We start from the raw sequence: 21,144 nt of genomic DNA on the forward strand, positions 1-21,144 counted from the left end.
CATAGTTGCATACTTATTAAGTATTTAAGTATTACTTGAATACTTTCAACACAATGTTACATGAGAAAAATTTATATGCCCATGATATGGTGAAAAGTTTTAATGGATTTCAATCAAAACTCCGGCTGTTTCTTCAACATTTATAGATTAAAAGGGTAGATCATTTTCCAACCACGAAGTTGCTGGAGATATCAGAAAATGAATTTGAAGAATATGGTGAAATTATCAACGCTTTGAGTAATGAGTTTTGACGAAGATTTAGCGACTTCCGAAAAATTGAGACAAGCTTGGCAATTGTACGAAATCCATTTTCAATATACATATGTATATTGATAATGTATAGACGGAGCCACAACTTGAAATTACATCAATCATGAAATCAATAAAAATTCTTTAAGATCAAGCATCACAGATGAACTCTTACGTACAAGCAGTTTTAAGAATTTCAACTACAAAACTAACTCCTGAAATTAAAAAAAAACTGTTGGAATATTAAAACAGTTTCATTCGTCTCATTAAATTTTTGTTTCTATTTTTTATAAAATTAAAAAAAAATGTTGCTATTCCTTTCATGATAATAAATAATGTACATACATATATCTAAAAATAGTATTTTACTTGGGGCCCACCGCTCATTTTGATTTTCTAATGTGGCCCTTCATTCAAAAAGTTTGCCCACACCTGTTGTAAATCATTCATTCCTGCATGTCCGCCATTACTGATTTTTTTTCGCATACCAACAACCATCAACCGCGTACCACCAAGTGGTACGCGCACCACAGGTTGGGAAACGCTGCTCTATATAATAATTACACTTGCAAAAACAAATTTCATGAGATACAATCATTTTTATATGGTGGTAAAATTTAGCGCTATGTACTACCAAGTGGTACGTGAGTCAAAAAAGGTTGGGAACCGTCGCTGTACATACACATTAGAATAATATGATACTTTGATAACTAACAAAAATAAAATAAAATTGTAAAATAGAAAATGATCAGTGGATCAGTAGCTATTAAAATATATATAAAATACATTGTGAACATAATTTAGTAATAATAAAAAGCATTTAAAAATCAAAAATTATCTTTGATGCGACCTACATACATACACACATATGTACATACTTAAATCACATCCGTTGAAATTCTACGTATTGTTTTTTTCATTGCATTATCACTTCAACAAAGATAAGGTTTAAAGAATAACATCATATTCACCCGATTAAAACGCAGTATGACAACAATTTTAAAGATCAACTAAATAGATATACGATCGCAACGTTTTGTGCCACATATTGTTGATGATTTCTTTCAAATTATTGGATTGAATTTCTTTCAAAAACTGATTAAACCACAGCGTTCACAACAACAAACTGTATCAAATTAGTCACGAATTATCAATTGTTATCAGTTCCTTATAAATATATTAAATCGCAGTGATGCAATAATTAGTACGTGAGATAGCTTCAAAGAGTATTCATCTCAGGTGCAACCATGGAAAGACGCAACATATTTTTACTATCCGCCATTTTATTTGTGAGTAATATTTAATATAATCCTTAGCTTGTATTAATTATTGTCCTTTACAAATCTCTAAATCAATTTCAGATATGCTTGGGTGGGACTACGGCATTCTCTACGAACTCTCTCTTTAAAGGTCGTGTGCATAGCAGGAATATAACGGAAGATGATTGTAAAACTGTGGGCTTCATATGTGACGAATGTAAAGCATCGTATTACTGTGTGCCCTCATCTTCCGGAAATTTCACTCTCGAGATGATCGAAGATTGCGAAGATGCAGGGACAACCTGCTTGGAAAACACTGGAAAGTGCACCTCCCAAACCAACTTAAAATGTAACTCCAGCGTTACCGAATACGAATTTTCCTGTCATCAAGTAGGATTATTCCCAGATCCTTTTGAATGTCAAAAATATCATTTGTGTACTGAAACCACCGAAAAAAGTGTCGTTCCTAAACCACAAACTTACGAATGCCCTCAGGGATATGCTTATAATCCTTTGACTACTATGTGTAGTAAAAAAATCGTCAATGCTACTACTGATTGTAAGCCTTTGATCGTCCCCTGTGATGGTCCTGGTCAGTCAGGTGGGGTTCAAAGTCATCCCAATATGTATTATCTCTGCTTGCCTAGTGAAAATAAACTGTATTATCCGCAATTATATTTGTGCCCCAACGGTTGGGAGTACTTCAACGACAATTGTTTCGATCCTTATCCTCCGACTGGGTTGGATCAAAACGGCAAATGTATTGCAACGGGTCTCTTTTTCAATCCTGCTGATTGTAAAAGATATTTCCAATGCCCCAGCGTGGGTGGGAGTCCTGTCAGTTATCAGTGTACCGTCGGTACGAAGTTCGATTTTAAACAGAAAAGATGTGTAGAGTTTACATGTCAATAAATTTCCCATTTTAATTTTATTTTTATTTGATATTTTTGTTTTACAATTTTGAATTTTGAATAAATAAATGAAATACATGAACATGTTTTTAATTAATATCATAATACAAAGGGCCTGTCAGAGAAAATTTGAGGCCCAAGGCAGCCAATATTTTTGAGGCTCCCACCCCCTCATTTTAAAAATTCAAAACCATGGGGGATGAAAAAGCTTTTCAAAAAATATACATATTTCAAAAATAAAACTAAAAATTTTGTATTTTTTATTTAATATTTATTTTCCTAGAAAAATGCTACACAAAAAAATGAGCAAAATCAGATATTATTTCATAATAATCTAAAGTACATACGTGCTATGTATACAGAAATTTATGTACAACGTCGCGAGTCCATTTAGTCTCTCTTGCTTCAATTTGGGATTTTTTATATATATGTACATATGTATGTATGTATGCAGTGGCGGACTGGGACTGAAATCAGTGCATGCCAGGAGTCAAAGGGGGCCCACCCAGGGTTAAAAAAATTGTCCCCCCCCCCATATAACAAAATTTTCTTCTTTCCATCACGCTAAAAATCAAGGGTAAAAAATAAATAAAATTTTCAAATATGGGAATAAACAAATTTAGGTTCAAGAAAAATGGCAAAAGCAAAATAGATCAATAAATTACATTGTACATATATTATGTATTAACCCTTGTTCTAGGCAAATAGAATGCATCATAAATTAATGCGGCATAAAAGCGGCTTTAGCTCTCGGTAGAAAACAATCAGGGACGTCATTTCAGCTTTTTCTTGGGGGGGGGGCAGGCAAAGATTAGTCAAATTGAATTATTTTTCAAAAAATCTATTTTATATCGGATTAAAAATGGAAAATATTCTTTGCATACACCTTATTGAATTAAAATGAAAATATGAAAAAAATAAGCTTATTTTAGAAAAATATTATGTAAAAAGTTAAAATTTTTTTCCAAAAATCTTCACATGATCAACGAAAATCCACCATCAAACTGTGTCACAAAAAACTATCAATTAACTTAATTTCTACCGACTGTCTTTTCACTTTATCTATGTACATATGTAACGTAATGACAATAAATAAAGTTTTGTGATCATGCGGAAATTCGAACTCAGAATCGATCACTGATCACGTTTAAATAATATAGAAAAATGTGTGCAGCTCTGTGTGTCTGAGTGTTTGTTTCTGTGTGTCTTTTTATTATTTTATATATGTATGTATATGTATAGCCAGCAGCGTGGCTCGGTCGTTAAGCTTCTGCTTAACACTGAGAGGCGCCGAGTTCGATCCCTTGAGCTGACCTCGATTGAAAAGAATTTTTCTGAGTATATCTGTAATGCTGCTGGTCAGACCAGGATTTGTGACTCCTGGTTGATCGTTTCCTATCAGAGTTTGCCAATTTTCTCTGATTTCATTGTTGAAACGATTCCCGATTAAAAATTGGCTAAAAATCCTTCCTACCCACTATGTCACCACTATTTGAGTATGATTAATGTAAATATTACAATAAAAATGTATGTACAATTCATAGATGTCTCGTTAATTGTCGAGTTTAAGTCAGTGTCTCGTAATTTAGCGACTTATATAATAAAAAAATGCTGTATTGTTTGTAATTTGGCCAGGAAGGCGCATTGGGGTTTACCTGTAATGCCTTCCTGGTATGAAATAAAATAAAAATAAAATAAAATATATAAAATTATTTTTATCTCAACCAGAAGTAGTACTTTTACCCTATAAGATCGAGGTATTTTTATTTTTTTCTCGGAAACTTTTCGACGTATTGAACTGACATTTCATATCTAGAATTATAAACCTAGTGTTATATGTAAAATTTCGTGAACACCATTTTAGTTTTTGAGACAAAATAAAGTAAAGGGGACCTTTCTAACGATTCGCTTCATTGGATGAACAATTTCTAAGAATTTTACCCAAGGCATACCACTTAAAAGTAACATACATAAGAAATAAACGTAGCATTCATAGATCCATAGTATCTCATTAATCATTAAATTCATAATATTTTATAAATTCACACTATACCTTAATTTAGGGGGGCGAGTGCCCCCCTACGCCCCTCCCCCCAAATGACGTCCCTGAAAACAATGCTTAATATTTTCAATTAATGTTAATCGAAAATCGGGATTTTGGGGAGGGGGCCCCTATCCTATATTTCTATATACATGGATGCGTCTAGATTAGGAATAGATTTTATATTCGGAAACTGTTTAAAATTGTGTATTTAAATCTTACTATGTCGTCAAAGTATAATCAAATGTTATTTTGAAAGTATGAAGTAAATTTAAATCACTGGTTGATGATGAATCGTTTTAAGCTATCAAAATTGTTTTAAGCAATTCAGTTTATATTATTCACGGAAATTTGTTTATTGCCATTTTTATTTCAGTAGGTAGTATTGGTATATACATAATCTTGAGGTTGGAAATGGGCCCGGCAAAATTGGCCCACGCAAATGTTGAAACATCCATTTCGAGCCTAATAAAAAAAGTTAACCGACCCTTGGGCTGTTAAAGCAGGTATTAGTTGTTTGTGTATATCGTAAGAAATTTGTTTTGTTGAAATACCCAAACTTTAGGTCCCAAAGTGCAATAGTTACAAAGTTATTTTCCCATGGGCCCATATTTTCTAACAGATAGTGGGGCCCACATGCCATCGGGCATGTTCGATTGTATGGCCAGTCCGCCACTGTATGTATGTATATTATAAGTTTCATTTTAATATTTTTTAACTTAACATTTGTTTTAAAGTTAATTTAAAATTTCCTAGAAAATCAAAATCAAAAAAGTAGCAAAATTAAAATATCTTTATTCCAAAAAAAATCAGTAATTATTATTTTACATACCTAAATACTCAAAAACCTAAAATATCTAAAACTCTCAACTTATGTAATAGTTGATAGTGAATCAGTTTTTGACACATACCTACTATTCTGTATTTTGTCTTGATACATTATACTTCTCACTGAAGTGCCTATTTCGATTGTCAATTCTACTTACATACGTACATACCTACATATACCAATCAATCCCAATACAGTCAATCGGAAGAATCCCAATACAGTCAATCGGAGAAAACCGAAAAAGAAAGAAGTGAAAAGAAAAATATTGAAATCGTAAGAAAACATGATACAGGATATAACGCTTTCCTATATTTTCACTTATATTTTAAAAATTTCCTTTATTTTTTTATTGAATTGATAAAGTGTGTTGACAGAAGGGTTGACTATTATGTATTCTTCAGGGTCCAGGGGTTTAGAGGGGGGGGGGGGAATCCCCCCTATATTTGTTCAAGCCAGGAACATACACGTTATTTGATGAATCATTATCAAATCGATTATTTGTTATTTAATCAGTTTAGACCAGTTGAAACCGCAACAAGTTTAAACGTGTCGATTGGAAGATTCTTCAAAAAAAAAAAGATTATATAAAAAACAACCATAAACTGGCCAACTTTTACCCCTCTTCCCGCCCCTGGAAAAATTTATATTATATACGTCCCTGATTAGTAGAGGTAGGACCCAAAGCGTGCTTTTTCCAGGAAACAGGGCGTTTTGGGTCTATTTTCCAAGAAATAGAGCAATCTACAAAGCTAGAGTGCAAAAAAAATGTTCATCATAAAAAACAACAATCCACGGTGAACAATTAACAAAGAACATCGCTAACTTGGACCGCTCTTTACTGATTAGGCGTTCTTGATACACATAAATGTAATATAAGAAAAAGAGGATTTTTTAATTTAAATAAAGTGTTATTTATTTTTAATAAATTTACATTTCTCTAAGAGATTCTAGAAAAAAAGAAAAAGGGATATTCTAGATCAGTGGTTCTCAGGCGAAATTTTACCGTGGCCGCACAGGTGATAATAGTGGTCCCATGGAAATGTCTGGTGGCCGCACCAAATTTAATCAAATAAATTAAAATTACAAAAAAAGTGGATCAATTTATTCATAAATAAAAGAAATTTTAACATTTTGGTATCTATTTATTTAATAATAATGCAAATGGAAATTGCTCAATGCTCCTTTCTATGCAAGTCGCATTGCTGCTTCTAAGTTTGCGTCTGTCAACTCGTTTCTAAATTTGTTTTTAATAAAGTGCATTACACTGAATGATCTTTCGCAATATACGGTAGTGGGATAAATAGACAATATTAATAAAGCAATTGTTGACAAATCTTTATATTGGTTTGTTTCATTGTCACCGTATATTTCCGACCAAAATTTTTGAACCGAAATATTATTAAAATGGTTATTAAGTATTTGATCATGACTAATTTCTAATAATGCATATTTTACGTTAGCTCAGTTAATTAATCTCAATACTGAAAATGATTTTAATCTATTTTATAGTACTATGAATTTTAATTTGTCTTCATAATAAAAGGGGAAGATACAAAAGAAACAGTTTTAAAAATATTCAATTCTTCGAACCTTTCATCAAGTTCCAGATTCAGAGATTGAAGACACTCTATTATTTTAAGTTTTAATTTTAATTTTGAAGTTGTTTCTGTCATCTTATCTATGAATCACTAGCAGAAGATAAAATTGAAAAATTGTCATTTTCAACTTCTGTCACAAGGCTTTTCGCTATAATTTTAGTTTGTCAATGATGAGCATGGTTTCTATAATATAATTGTTAAGTTACTTTTTTGTAGTTTTTAAAATATATATATATTTTTTTTAAATATTAGTATTATTTACTATTAAGTCGCTAGTGGCCGCAGTAAAATCCACTAGTGGCCCCACTTGAGAACCACTGTTCTAGATGGATTTCAAATGTGGTGTTGGAGATGGATGCTGGGCATACCATAAACGGCAAGACGCACGAACAACACCAGCCTCAAGCTGGCAGTCTCAGAGAGACTCCATTACATGTAGGAAAAGGACTTTTTCCTACTTTGGCCATATGGCCAAGAAGAATGTGGAGAGTAGTGCTTCCAATCTCAGAAGGTTAATTTAGCACCGTGATTGCGGCGCTGGGAATTATTGACCTCGGGATCCAGGTGCTAGCACTGGGAAATCAAATGTATAAGGGAAAAAAGTTCAATTGCATATTTTCATATTTCAAAAACGTTCAATTTTGCAAATTTTTCCTGATGTTTCACGCAAAAAATACTCCCATTTTGGCGTTCTTGTTTTGAGAGTTTGGTTACAAATTTTCAAAATAAAACAAAAGCGTTCTGGTTTTGAGAGTTTCTTCAAATTTTCAGTTCGCATCCATGTCTAAATTTTTGTAAGATTTATTAAAACACATCTATCACAGTAATCTCGGTATTCAGTATAGTTTCAGCACCGGGATTCACGGTACCAGAAAACACCGGGATCCCGGGATTGGAAGCCCTAGTGGAGAATCTGGGTAGGCTGGTAGTCACCGGAACGCTTTAGGGAAGGTGGGCTAGATTTCGGTCTCCCAAGAGACGGTCAGACCAGCTCAATGAACTGACGGGATCGGCCAAGATCGGATCAGAACTTGGCCCAGAACAGGCAGGAGTGGAGGTGAATTCCAGACGTCGATAACCACAGCGCTGAACATTGAGCAAATTCGAAAGAAGAAGAGATCCTAAAAGATTCCGCGAGGTTCTGAAAATGATCTGATATGCTCTGTAATGCTGTATAATAATCTTAAGTTGTTATAGAATTGTGTAAGCGTATTCATACATACATACAATATATGTATATTAAAACGAAAATTCTCGAAGAATATTCTATGTACATACATTACTAATCATATCATTTAAAGAGATTAAAAATTCTCAGAATAGAGGACATAGCATGATATTTTAAATCTGTTTTGACGTTCTGTATTGAAAAACAGATAAGTGTGAATCAAAATTTATCGTTCAGATTTGAATTATCATTTACACCTCACAATACACGTTGTTTAAACGTAGCGCATCAATCATGACCGTTCACACAGTTATAATTTTATTCGTAAGTATTTTATAAACCATATTAATACACAACGACTTACATATAGATATTGTTTTTAAAAACTAACTATAGGCATTAACTGGCGGAATATTGGGACATGCTACGGACTTCAAACAGGGATCGAATTCTGACTATTCAGTTGAATGTGTCAATTCTGGATTAATATGCGACGGCTGTGAAAGTTCTTACTACTGTGTCCTCGTAGCCCCTGAAGAATTTGTGGTCGAAAAAATTGAAGACTGTCCTTCAGGAAGCACGTGTTTGGAGAGCACAGGCAGATGCACCACGGGAAACAATTTAAAGTGCAACCAGAGCATTACTAACGACGAATTCAAATGCCATCAAATCGGATTATTTCCGAATGTTTTTGATTGTACAAGCTATCACGTGTGCTTAGCCCACCCGAATGGAACGGTCGACCCTATTCCTAGAAATTATTATTGTGATATAGGATACGGGTATAACCCACTGACGACTCTGTGTAGTGTAAAGCTTTCAAATGAAGGATGTCCTTCTCGATCTGTAAATTGTATGTATATGTACCAGTCAGGTGTGATTGATGGTCATCCTAGTATGTATTATATTTGTTTAACGGGCGATTCTGGATCTTTATATCCGTTTATGTATGTTTGTCCCAACGGTATGGAATTCATTGACGAGACGTGTGTAGACATTTCCCCTCCAATTGGAATTGAAAATGAGAAATGTTTGACCGAAGGAATGTTCTATAATCCAAGTGATTGTAGAAAGTTTTTCATTTGTCCTTATGAAGGGGGAAGTCCTATAAGTTGGCAATGTGGATTAGGTGATTACTTTGACCACAACATACGGGATTGTCGTGGATTCGATTGTCCAAAATAAATATCTGTCAATATGAATTTACGTATTATAAAATGCAGATGAAAAAAAGAGTACAAATAATTAGGTATAAACACGATTTATTATCATGCATATTTTTACAATTTCTTGTTTTATAAAATACTAGCTGTATTACCCGGCTTCGCTCAGTGTTTATAATATAAACCGCTTAAACATGACTAAGCTAATTTAATTAAAAAAAAAAAAAAAAATTAAAAAATTAAAAAAAAAAATTAAAAAAAAAATTAAAAAAAAATAAAAAAAAAAATCAAAAAAAAAATAAAAAAAAAATCAAAAAAAAAATTTAAAAAAATCAAAAAAAAAAATCATTTTTTTTTTTTTGCCTTCTAGGGCTTCGCCCTCGGCACCCCCCTGAGCCTTTGCCTTCTAGGGCTTCGCCCCTCCACGCCCCATGAGCAATTGCCGTTTAGGGCTTCGCCCCCATGATCAGTTGCCTTTTAGGGCTTCGCCCCTCCGCGCCCCCATGATTCAAAGCCGTCTAGGGCTTCGCCCCCCTTAGTTAATGCCTTTTAGGGCTTCGCCCCCCGCGCCCCCAAGATTAATTGCCGTTTCGGGCTTCGCCCCCCTTAGTTAATGCCTTTTAGGGCTTCGCCCCTCCGCACCCCCATGATTAAATGCCGTCTAGGGCTTCGCCCCCCCTAGTTAATGCCTTTTAGGGCTTCGCCCCCCGCGCCCCCAAGATTAATTGCCGTTTAGGGCTTCGCCCCCCTTAGTTAATGCCTTTTAGGGCTTCGCCCCTCCGCGCCCCCATGATTAAATGCCGTCTAAGGCTTCGCCCCCATGATCAGTTGCCTTTTAGGGCTTCGCCCCTCCGCGCCCCCATGATTAATTGCCGTCTAGGGCTTCGCCCCCCTTAGTTAATGCCTATTAGGGCTTGCGCCCCATGAGGCTGGGCCCCCCGGGCCCCCTTCGGGGCCCCATGTGGCGCCCCCTTTTGAGCCCCATGGGGCTGCGCCCCATGAGGCTGGGCCTCCCCGGGGCCCCACGGGGCTGCGCCCCTTGTGGTGCCCCCTTTTGAGCCCCATGGGGCTGCGCCCCATGAGGCTGGGCCCCCCGGGCCCCCTTCGGGGCCCCACGGGGCTGCGTCCCTTGTGGCGCCCCCTTTTGAGCCCCATGGGGCTGCGCCCCATGAGGCTGGGCCCCCCGGGCCCCCTTCGGGGCCCCACGGGGCTGCGCCCCTTGTGGCGCCCCCTTTTGAGCCCCATGGGGCTGCGCCCCATGAGGCTGGGCCCCCCCGGGGCCCCACGGGGCTGCGCCCCTCGTGGCGCCCCCTTTTGAGCCCCATGGGGCTGCGCCCCATGAGGCTGGGCCCCCCGGGCCCCCTTCGGGGCCCCCTTCGGGGCCCCCTTCGGGGCCCCACGGGGCCCCACGGGGCTGCGCCCCTTGTGGCGCCCCCTTTTGAGCCCCATGGGGCTGCGCCCCATGAGGCTGGGCCCCCCCGGGGCCCCACGGGGCTGCGCCCCTCGTGGCGCCCCCTTTTGAGCCCCATGGGGCTGCGCCCCATGAGGCTGGGCCCCCCGGGCCCCCTTCGGGGCCCCACGGGGCTGCGCCCCTTGTGGCGCCCCCTTTTGAGCCCCATGGGGCTGCGCCCCATGAGGCTGGGGCCCCACGGGGCTGCGCCCCTTGTGGCGCCCCTGGCGGGGCCCCATGAAGCTACTCGCCTTGCGCCCCCGCGGGGGTGAATCCATTGAAACGAAAAAAACAAATCGGCGCCCATGGATCGAAAAAAAAAAAATCGAATCACGTGTTCGATGACGTCACCGATCTACGGACGACGACGACGACGACGACGAAAACGACGAAAACGACGACCAAAGATACATACAAAGTCTCTTTCCAAATTATAGATTAGATACTTGTGTTAAATAAACTTTTTTCTTGTTTTGTTTTGTGTATAATTTATTAAAAAATTAAATAGTTGAACACAACAGCTTAATAATTCTACATATCAAAAACGGAAGAAAATGAAATGGTAATTAAATAAATATGTTATTGAATTTCAAAGCATTTATTAAGAATTTCCGTAAAAACGATGATGAAAAATATCAAACAATTGAATAAAGTATAATAATATAATAAAAAAAATACAAAACAAATCGTATTTTTGAAATCGTTCAAATGGTAAAACTATTTTGTTTATTTTCATTGTACTTACATATATACATATGTATATATATATATATATATTTTTTTTTTAATTTAACAATTTAAATAATAAAAGTAATATCTACAAATCATTTATAAATACTTGTTACAAACATTAGATGTGTATAATATCAATTGTGCATGATTTTTGTAAAAATTGTGTATGTTAATGGATGTAAAAACGTATTATTAAACAAAATAAATTAATTGCGAGTTTCTGAAGGCTTTTAATATATTAAATTTTATATACATATACATATAAACCTATGACTGTAAATCGGTATTTTTTTCATTTCAAATTAAAGATTTTCATTTAAGCATTTATACTTTATTTTGCTAGTTCATGTGATTTCAATTGCCGAAGAAGTCTAAAAAATATCAACATATCTGTAATGTCTCATCATCATTTACAGTCATTCAATACCCAGTGTTAGATGAAGGCCTCTCCAACATGCTTCCATTCGTTTCTGTTTTGCGCAACTCTAATCTATCTTAACCAGGGTTGCAATACGTCCCTATTTGAGCCGGGACTGTTCCGAGTTCAACAGACAAATCCCGAGTCCCGCATTGCCTCTGAAAGTCCCGACATTGGTTTGACTTCAAACGTAACAAATTTCAATCCATTAAAGTCGTCCTTAAACCAAACATGAATATCTATTTATTTTATTTTCTTCAATTGCAAAATTAACAAAATTATTTAATACCTATAGATATCTATTATTTGAATTATTGACTTTTTATACGAAGATATCTGTAAATTTTTACTGAAGTAAACGAGAAAAAAAAATGACAAATGGACAATATTTTTTGAAGATCATTCCGCTTGCAATAACGTGTATAAAACTGTAGCCCACATCCTTTCAATTCTACATTCCATTGCAATTGGCGAAAGAATATTTAGTCTAATGAGCGCAACCTGGAGAAAGGAGAGATTAGATTATTGTTAGAAACCGTAGAAGCTGAATTAATGCAATTGTAATGCCTTTAGAAAATTTTTGAAACAAGTTAAAAGTTACGAAAAAACTTTTAATAAAACTCTTATGATTGTATTTTTTTGCATTTAAACCAAAATATAATTCCTGTAATTGTATCCATTCTATTTTAATGACTGTGATTTCTGTGGATTATTAAGTAACTATTTTTTACATGATCTCTCCTACATACAAATACATATGTATGTACTTATTTACATACATTATAATTAAATCAAAATATTTTTTTCGTAATTCATTCATTAATTATTCAGCTTCTATTTTTCGAACGAAATTCGAAATACTGAATGTCCTGATATCTAATTTTGGAAATCTGGCAACCCTGATCTCAACCCACACACTCTTTTAATTTCGGCCACCCTTCTTCCTTGCAGCCGTCACTCCTTTATGTTCTCACTGGTAACATTCCAGCACTTATTTTTTCCACCTTTTGTCTATTGCTTTAACGTTGCGATCCGCCTATTGCCATTTCAATATTTTCATTCTCTCCACTATATCCACTACCCTTATCATACTTTTCACCCACGTACTCCGTTTCATATATCCCCTCGTTATGCCAAGCGTACAGCGTTCTATACTCTTTTGACTACATTAAACTTTGTATTAAATCTTGACGCTCAATGTCGAAGTTTCACATCCATACGTCATTACTGGTAAAGCATATTGATTGAAGATCTTTTTCTTCAGGCCGTAACAAAATTTAAATATAAAAACTTGTTTTAACAATTCAAATATTTAAACATTAAAAAATCATATCTAATCAAATGAAACTGGTCTTCGGACGGTCTTATCATTTTCAATTGATTATATATAGTGAATTATTGAAAGTGTGCGGACGAAATATCTCACAGATCGATAGATCCTACGAAATGATCACAAAGTGGGTTATATTTGCCACCTGTGTTGCGCTTGTAAGTATTTTTTGAAATTAATATAAAAGATCTCAATAGAAATACATATAAGATTTTAATAAGATTAAAAATTTACTTACAAGGTAATTTGCGAATATGCAGAAGAGGAAGATTTTTCCATAACTGGTCTGAAGAACTTATACGAAACACGGACAAAAAATTGTACAAAGTCTGGCTACATGTGCGACGATTGTAATACTTCTTCCTTTTGCATCCTTTTATCTGATGGGGAATATTTCAAGGAGCAGGCAGAAAAGTGTGCTGGACTTCAAACTTGCTTGGAAACAATTGGAAAATGTACATTGCAAGAGAACATTGAATGTGATAAAAACATTGTAGATTACAAATTCGAGTGCTTTCAACCAGGATTGTTCCCCCATCCTTTCAATTGCTCAAAATACTTCATGTGCATAAAAGAAAATGGATTATTAGATCACACACCGATAGAATTGGAGTGCAAAAATGGATTTGGATATAACCCACTAAGCACTCTTTGTAATAAGAAAGAAATATGTGAAAAGTTGATTCAACCGTGTAAAAATCAATTTGATTCTGGATACATTCAAGAAAATCCCAGTCTTTATTACGTGTGTTTACCTACTGATCGTGTCTACTATCCTCAAATATTCGTTTGCCCCTTCAACTATGAATTTAATGGGGAAGAATGTGTTGATCCGACTCCAAAGAATGGTTTGGAAAATGGGAAATGCAAGGCCATCGGGAAATTCTACAATCCCTCAGATTGTAAAGGATATATAGAGTGCACGATTATTGATAGAAATCCTGTGTATAAAAAGTGTGTTTTGGGACTTGTTTACGATCACAAAACAGAAAAATGCGTTGAATTTTCATGCTGGAAATATTAATGAACGCTAAAAAATATTTATTCGTTAATGGAATTAAAATTAACAAAATCAAAACGAAAATTTTTGGATAAACTGAGTTTTTGGATAAACTGACTAAAATTTTTATATAAATATTACTTTATTTACAAATAAGCTCTTGCATTTAGTAATGTGAATTTTAGTTGAAAATAAATTGGTTTATCTGATATTTTTTTATAGTATGAATTATTTAATTTTAAATAACACACACGCAATTAATTACGTTTTTGAGTAACCGCTTTTGAGTATCCGTTTATGAGTAAGCTGAAACTAATCAATAATTACTGAGGTTGACTCACTCAATTCAAATATGACCATGATTCTTGTTGGTTTGCTTTCTGAGATATAATGGGATATAATATGGTTGTTTTATGAGATATAAGCGTGTAAAAAATGTACAATTTTTACAGTTTTTGGCCAGTCTTTTGGTGCAAATCCAGTCTTTTGGTGCTAAAAAGTTAGTATTGTAATCAATATTCGGATTTTTTTTCCATAGATTTTTAATGTTTAACTGTTTAAAAATCTTATAATTAAACATCTAGCGAATTTTAAAAGTCAAAACAATATTTTTTTTTTACATTTTTTCCAATTTATTAAAAGTTTATTTGGCCAGTATTAAAAACAGTTAAAAATTAAAACATATATAAAATATCTGTATTTTAATTTCAATTTTTACTTTGAACACAGCAATGCTAGATTAAATTATTCGCTGTGGTATTTTTTTTTATTGTTCAGTCTTATCGAATAAATAAATCACACCGCAAATGTTATCATTAATTTTTGAGATAAAACACGATCATTAATATTGTATGGATTGATGGGTATAAAAATCAGTGCATAGAATATTGATTTAATAAAAACACTTACGAAGATAAACGTCTACAATGTTATATAAGATAATTCTGCTACTTTTGTGCGCAGTTCAATTGGTGAGGAATTTTTTAATTTCAAGTGAATTCTATAAAATGAAACATTTTGAATATCATTGTATTTTTCGCATGTATTTTCTACGTTGTTATTTCATATTCAGGTGTTATCTCACAATGTTCACTTAAACATTTTCACGGGAGAAAATGTATCGAATGATGAGGGAAATCCCTGCACGAATAATGGAATGATGTGCGACGGTTGCCGATACTCATTTTATTGTATACAATTGAGTAATGGTGACTGGAATAAAATACTAATGGATACCTGTGATGGAAAAAGAACATGCGACCAAACGATTGGGGTTTGTACAGACGACTTCAATTTTGCTTGTCACGAAAGTGTTTTGAGTTATCAATTTGTTTGCAACCAACCTGGAATATTTCCTGATGCATATGATTGTACCAAGTATCATATGTGTGCTGTCGATGAAAAGGGACACTTGAGGACCACTTCAATAGACTTTAAATGTCCAAAAGGATTCGGATTTGATTCTATGTCTACTCTTTGTCATGCTAAGCTTCCTGATGAAAAGTGCAAAACAACTTTACCAATATGCGAGGAGATTGGCCAAACTGGAGATGTTGATGGAAATCCAAGTCTCTACTTTGTGTGCATGCCTTTGGGAGTCAATGGAAAAGTTCTTTATCAACCTCAAATTTTCACTTGTCCCTATGACACCTATTATATTCAGGCCAAAGCATATATGGGAAAGTGCGAAGCTCTCAAAACGGGTCTTATTGATGGTAAATGTGTGGATGAGGGCTTATTTTATAACCAAGACAATTGCGAGTCTTACATTCAATGTTCGGACGATGAAGATGAACCAATCAGTAGACACTGTCCTTTTGGGGAAAAGTTTAATCCTGTGAAGAGAATTTGCATAGAACACGATTGCAGTAGTTTAATATAATATAAAAATTGCGTTTTAAATAACAAAAATAATGAATACATTCAAGGTTGAGGCAAAATTTAATAAAAAAAAGATTAATTTATTTTTAAATAAAATATATTTATACTTTTACGATTTTTTTTAGTATAATAATTTATATATATATGTATATAACATTATTATTATATAATACATATTAATAATGTTATATCAACATATATTAAATATTTTACACAAATTAACTTATTATACTCTGTTAATTGTAAACAGTGAATAAAATTCTAAAAATGATATGTAATAAAGAAATCAACTATTCCTAAAAACAAAAAAAATATAATTATTGACTCCATGAATCTATTAATTCAATCACACATTGAAGTACTAACAAAATAATATCACCTACACATAGGCTAAAAAAATAATAAACTATAAAAATAAAATTTGTGCTATAATCAATAAGTTGCAAAACTTATTATATAAATAATGCGATTATAATAGGTTATTATATATGTACGAACATTTAAGAATAATATTTGCAAAATTTTTGAGAATTTCCATTTATAATTAAAAATTAAATATGTTTGCAAATCGAATCCTTATAATTCATAATATATTATTAATTGATAATAGACTCTAAATATACATCAATACACTTGTATATGTTTGTAATAATACAATAAATTCAGTTATATACAATAATACACGTATAGCATACATACATTTATAATAGTGCCGTTGTTTATTCTCAACGAATACATAGAGATACGTATTTGCAAATATAATATAATATATAATAATTACGCACATAAATATATATATATATATATATATATATATATATATATATATATATATATATATATATATATATATATATACACATATATAATATAAATTCATACACATATAATTCATAATGGGGATAATTCAATGGTACGAGGACGGTGAATCAAAGATTGAGTATTTATTTAATGTATACACATAACAGTCTCACATTTGCAGTATTTTTTTATATTTTATGTATATATAATATATGTATATTTTTAGACTTTCAAAGTTCAAAATATATGTCATTGGCTGCTAAAATTGAATGATACATATTTGAATTATAATTGTTGTAAGGATTGTGTACTCAAAACTAAAACATTGAAAATTTACACAGTAACACAAAGCATGTTATTCGTATAGAAAGCCATAAGTGTCCATTGCGATGGTTTTTGGACACCCAGATATTGCATTTATAGGTATTTAAATATTTAAAATAGGGGCATGCAAACCATATGTATACATGCATATACATACATACATATACATATGTATGTAGGAATACACTGTATTTTACAAACTCATGTAAAATTTTCGAAATCACAATCGACAGTAGTATAATTATTTTTATTTATAATAGATAATATTTTTAAGCATCTTTTTTCAAATTTGTTAGTCCAATTTGAATTAGTGTTTTAATATTTTTTTTATAAATCTTTTTCAAGCAGTGTTTATTATTAAATACAATCGAATACTCATGAAGACAATGTAAAATACTTTTCACAATCCTATCAAAGAAAACCCCCGATAGAAAACATTTACTGATTTATATATGTATGTATTTGGTTTTAATTTTTCAATTAATGTGAGCATCAATCAATCCAGTAGTTGTTTGGTATAAATCATACATTCAACTTACAAAATATCATCATTAAAATGTATACATGAATGTATTTAATTTATGTTACTGTTCTCCAATATGTAACAGCTAACCATTGATCTATCTTTGGATAATGTTATATAATTCCAGAGAAGATCTCTACCGAATGTGTATCCATGAGCTATTTAGTTTGCACCCCCTTATTTAGATCCGGTTTGTAGGTTTATTCTCCTTCTCTTGATACGATTGATTGGTGGTCGGGACCAGTGGATCCCCAGTGGGCTGATGAAGCACTGGCCAACAGTCCACCTGTAGAGTCAGCTCCAGTTCCAATTGCACATCCAGCCTGACTGTGTCTCATTCCGTATCCCAAATACACTACCAATCCTGAAAAAATCAGCAAACTTATTAGTATATTTACCATTGGTGGTGTTTTACAAAACAATGTTACCTAGTGCCATCCAGACTGCAAATCTAGCCCAAGTCAAAGCATTCAGATGAACCATCAGTTCAACGTTAGCAAGTATACTAATAGCTGGTAATAATGGTACAAAAGGTGCACGGAAAGGTGGCCTCACTGGACTTTGTTGATGAGCCCAAATCACTATTAAACCTAATGAAATTTATAATTTTGTCAAAATTGTATAGACAGCAGTTGTAAATAATATGTACTACGATACTATTTAGAAAAACCACGTATATACGTAGGTTGGGAATTTAACAAATTCAACTTACATATAATCATGAAAATAATCAGAGCGGGGATCAACAATGGAGAAGGAGCAACAGAAATGTGTGCACAGAGGATTGCTGCTGTGATGGTATATAAAGCTGTAGATGTGACCACTGCAGAGCCTGGGGCACGTCCTCCAACCAACCATCGTAACCAAGTATGCCTTGCTTTAAGACGACCGGCCATAACCACTTCGTACACCTACAATTGAAATTAATATTATTTTTGTAATAGTTTTGAAGATGTTTAATTGAAATTTTACCTCTGAAGAGATGGATCCTGGATCAGTGACTGGCGTTCCCCCCGGAGAACTCTCAGGAGATATATCCATGCCACCGAGACCTAAAGCTCTTAACTCTTCCGAAGTAGCAGGTCTGTATCGCAAAATTATCACGGCAGCGCTAACTATAGTATACGCCAACAATGTACCTATTGACATGAACTCTACTAGAGTTTCCAAATCGAATAGCAGAGCAATTACCGCGGAAGACAATCCAGATACGATCAGATTGGCGATTGGAATCTGAGTTTTGGCATTGATGTTTCCAAGGAAGCTAAACAGCAAACCATCTTGAGCCATAGCGTACAAACAACGCGGCAAGGTGAACAAAGAACCCAAAAGCGAAGTTGTCATTCCGCAGAGTGCTCCAACTGCCACGGCATACTTTGCCCAGCTTAGATTCAAAGCTCCGAAGGCTTCCGGAAGTGCGGCATCAGGACTTATCTTATAATAAGGAACCATTAGAGTCAGAGCAGCCGAAACTAGAACATATCCCACAGCTACTAAAGTCATTGAAAGTATTGTGGCTACAGGAATTGAATATGTTGGATCCCTAGCTTCTTCGCTAGAAGATGATATACTGTCGAAACCGACAAAAGCGTAAAAACAAGTAGCAGCTCCAGCTAAAACTCCAGAAAATCCATACGGCATAAATCCTCCCTTGCTAGCTGACCAATTCTCAGGATCAGCATAAGAAAAACCGACGACAATGACCAAAACTATAACTCCTAGATTGAGAACTGTGAGTGCGTTATTGATGTAAACTGAAGTTTTAACACCTAACGCTAGCAAAAGGGAGAATGCTATACAGATCGAAAATGCCAGAAGATCAGGATAACGGCCCAAAAGCTTTTCGTGCATTTCACCAGTCCACGCTATAGTGTTGTTGCTAACTGCTCCTCCTAAGATCGAATCTAGATATCCACTCCAAGCTCTCGCCACAGATGCAGCACCTAGATTAAAACAGAAAAATAGAATCAAATGAAATAATAGCATTATAAAATATAAAGGCAACCCATTACCTATCATATGTTCTAGGATGATGTTCCAACCGATGACAAAAGCCCAGAATTCTCCAACGCTAACGTAGGTGTACAAATAAGCGCTGCCTGCTCGTGGTACTCTAGTTCCGAATTCAGCATAACAAAGTGCTGCCAAAAATGATGTAAGCCCTGCTAGCAAGAAGCTAAGAGTAGTAGCACCACCAGCCAGTTCTCGAGCTACAGTTCCTGTCAGCACATACATGCCTGCCCCTACCATATGTCCTATACCTGTTGAGTTCATACTTTAGTTAAAAATCAACATATATATATTTATATATAAAACCATTTATTATAACCTAAAAGCGTTATGTCCAGAGTAGAGAGGCATCTGTTCAGCTGAGTATCGAGTGGATCTTGATCTAATGGTCTTGTACGACCCATACGAAGCCATAATCCTTGTGCTACTCTCGCCAGCACTTGCCTTCTTGCTCCCGCCATCTTTACTGTTAAATTGTATTTTTAAGAAAATTTATTTAACTATGTATATTATGTATAGCTTATGTATATTATAAGGAATATCGATTAAGAAACATAACGGAGGAATTTTTAATTTTTAATACATACATGTGTATACATATATACATATAATATACTAGTGTTTTTCCCGGCTACGCTCGGTATTTGTTATATAAGCCACTTAAACATGGCCAATCTAATAGTAAAAATTTTATTAAATTTAATTGAATAGTTTTATTTTATTTAAATTTCTTTGAATATTCATTTGTTTTTCTACGAACCAATAATAGTTATGAAGTCTCTTTCGAAATTATATATTAGCTAAACGTAGGCTTTATGTATAACCATTTGAAATTTTCCGAAATCTTATTCTTATTCATCCTCTGAGTCATATAAGTAAAAGTATGATGTATAATATTTTTATAAATTTAAAATTTTCAGTCGACTAATTGTCGAGGAATATGTATGAAAATTTAAATTATTTTATATAAAAAAATATGAATTGAACTGATTGTATGAATGGAATTCAAACATATGTTTTGACAATATGGATTGGTGTCGGTTGTGTGCCAATTTGTTGTCGTTAAACTTGAATTTAGTGTAGAGCATTGATTATGGATCCAAAATTAATCATATATAATTTTATTAGAGCTTTACCGGCAGTCTGAAGGAAAGAAAATCAAGGGTGCACACTCACATGATGGCGATGGCAGGAAAGCCGCTGGAAGAATGGAACGTTTCTTGGGAAAAATCCGGAAAAGCGCATGCGTTCAGCGGCGATCGATGGACGCCATATTTAATATACCTGCCTACAAGTGGCCGCTGAAATTTTCCGACGGAAATTCCATCAAGCCATTGTCATACATCTTTTGTTATATGAGAAAATGAAAATCGTGCTTATTTTTCATAATTATTTCGTTTATTTCCATATTTTAAATATTCGCAAATATAGACAAATGTATAAATAAATTTAATGTA

At 34.5% G+C, this 21,144-nt stretch overlaps 5 protein-coding genes across 5 annotated transcripts; 4 read left to right on the forward strand and 1 right to left on the reverse strand.

Moving 5' to 3' along the window:
* The first annotated feature begins 999 nt into the window (after positions 1 to 999).
* LOC143913564 (uncharacterized) lies at positions 1,000 to 3,568 on the forward strand. The gene is made up of 2 exons (XM_077433443.1): positions 1,000 to 1,538; positions 1,611 to 3,568. Exons 1-2 carry the CDS (start codon positions 1,497 to 1,499, stop codon positions 2,418 to 2,420), a joined length of 852 nt encoding a protein of 283 aa, XP_077289569.1. The 5' UTR covers positions 1,000 to 1,496; the 3' UTR covers positions 2,421 to 3,568.
* A 4,718-nt stretch (positions 3,569 to 8,286) lies between these two features.
* On the forward strand, positions 8,287 to 9,432 carry LOC143911105 (uncharacterized). The gene is made up of 2 exons (XM_077429850.1): positions 8,287 to 8,379; positions 8,452 to 9,432. The coding sequence occupies exons 1-2, from the start codon at positions 8,350 to 8,352 to the stop codon at positions 9,238 to 9,240; spliced, it is 819 nt and encodes a 272-aa protein (XP_077285976.1). The 5' UTR covers positions 8,287 to 8,349; the 3' UTR covers positions 9,241 to 9,432.
* A 3,771-nt stretch (positions 9,433 to 13,203) lies between these two features.
* Positions 13,204 to 14,959, forward strand: LOC143921592 (uncharacterized). The gene is made up of 2 exons (XM_077444976.1): positions 13,204 to 13,306; positions 13,390 to 14,959. Exons 1-2 carry the CDS (start codon positions 13,265 to 13,267, stop codon positions 14,170 to 14,172), a joined length of 825 nt encoding a protein of 274 aa, XP_077301102.1. The 5' UTR covers positions 13,204 to 13,264; the 3' UTR covers positions 14,173 to 14,959.
* Positions 14,960 to 14,974: 15 nt separating this feature from the next.
* LOC143921691 (uncharacterized) lies at positions 14,975 to 16,116 on the forward strand. The gene is made up of 2 exons (XM_077445076.1): positions 14,975 to 15,119; positions 15,221 to 16,116. The coding sequence occupies exons 1-2, from the start codon at positions 15,075 to 15,077 to the stop codon at positions 16,028 to 16,030; spliced, it is 855 nt and encodes a 284-aa protein (XP_077301202.1). The 5' UTR covers positions 14,975 to 15,074; the 3' UTR covers positions 16,031 to 16,116.
* Positions 16,117 to 17,877: 1,761 nt separating this feature from the next.
* Positions 17,878 to 20,148, reverse strand: LOC143917312 (cationic amino acid transporter 4). Its single transcript, XM_077438798.1, has 6 exons — positions 20,007 to 20,148; positions 19,690 to 19,938; positions 18,650 to 19,620; positions 18,390 to 18,588; positions 18,106 to 18,267; positions 17,878 to 18,041 (listed from the first exon to the last, which is right to left on the reverse strand). The coding sequence occupies exons 1-6, from the start codon at positions 20,146 to 20,148 to the stop codon at positions 17,878 to 17,880; spliced, it is 1,887 nt and encodes a 628-aa protein (XP_077294924.1).
* Positions 20,149 to 21,144: the final 996 nt, after the last annotated feature.

The sequence above is a fragment of the Arctopsyche grandis genome, chromosome 1 (genome assembly GCF_051622035.1).
Source record: "Arctopsyche grandis isolate Sample6627 chromosome 1, ASM5162203v2, whole genome shotgun sequence".
NCBI lineage: Eukaryota > Metazoa > Arthropoda > Insecta > Trichoptera > Hydropsychidae > Arctopsyche > Arctopsyche grandis.